Source organism: Seriola lalandi, unplaced genomic scaffold, assembly GCF_002814215.2.
Source record: "Seriola lalandi dorsalis isolate HSWRI2012SDOR001 ecotype SW California unplaced genomic scaffold, Sedor1 jcf7180002054778, whole genome shotgun sequence".
Lineage (NCBI taxonomy): Eukaryota > Metazoa > Chordata > Actinopteri > Carangiformes > Carangidae > Seriola > Seriola lalandi.
Window position 1 is genome coordinate 15,071 of NW_019525331.1, and position 941 is coordinate 16,011.

Here is a 941-nt window from a genome sequence, read left to right on the forward strand (position 1 = left end):
GTCGTGCGTTGGTCGTGCGTTGGTCGTGCGTTGGTCGTGCGTTGGTCATGTGTTGGTCGTGCGTTGGTCATACGTTGGTCATGTTAAAGAACCATCAGTTACTCACTGGTGAGGACGGGCACGGTCTTGACTGGTCTGGACCAGCTCTGTCCCAGTTTGACCAGCAGTCCCACAGTGTAGCAGAGACCGTGGAAGGACGTGTTGAAGAGCAGCGGCTCGCTGGAGTTCACAAATTGGACCAGGGTCAGTCTGGGTTCTCCAGAGACCTGGGCAGCGTAGGCCGTCACGTTCTCCTGCAGGTCTGAGTGCTCCAGAGCCGCCACGATCAAACCGTCGTCGTTCACGGAGACGAGGAAGGTCAACGATCTCTGGAGGACATCGAACATGAAGACACGTGATCAGAATCAGAATACTTTTCTCATCCTCAGGAAATGTAACGACAAAGACCAGAAAAGAAGAAGTAAGATTATAAAGATAAAATATAAAAATGTGTCCTAATACTATGATACATAAATAAAAATAGTAATATATAAAGAAATACTCAGGATATGTGCCAACACTGCTGAGAGGTGATAGTAGATTCAGTCTGAAGCTGTAGATATCAAAGTTTTTAATTATTGATTCATCTGATCAATTTTTCTATCTACAGTTGATTAAATGAAAGAAAACAGTGAAAAACATTGAGAGTTCAGTTCAAAGACTGATCAACTAATCAATAAATTGACTGATCATGTCAGTTCTACCTCAGTCCCCTTCAGAAAACAACAGGAATTTGTATCACAGTGAATCATTGTGATCCTGTAAATAGACCGCACCGACACACAGCTCATCTCCATCTGCACCACTGATGGTTTCTGAGTGACAGGCCTTCATCTACCTCCTCCTCCTCCTCCTCCTCCTCCTCCTCCTCCTCTTCTTCTTCTTCCTCCTCCTCCTCCTCC

General features: G+C 45.4%; 1 protein-coding gene across 1 annotated transcript in view; it reads right to left on the reverse strand.

The window, feature by feature from the left end:
• The window catches only part of LOC111669173 (receptor-type tyrosine-protein phosphatase O-like), a gene marked incomplete at its 3' end in the record, with an annotated part of 32,033 nt that overhangs the window by 14,973 nt on the left and 16,119 nt on the right, over positions 1 to 941 (reverse strand). Inside the window, exon 2 of the mRNA XM_087179070.1 lies at positions 107 to 368. Coding sequence (XP_087035196.1) covers positions 107 to 368 — 262 coding nt within the window. The remainder of the gene's footprint in view (positions 1 to 106; positions 369 to 941) is intronic.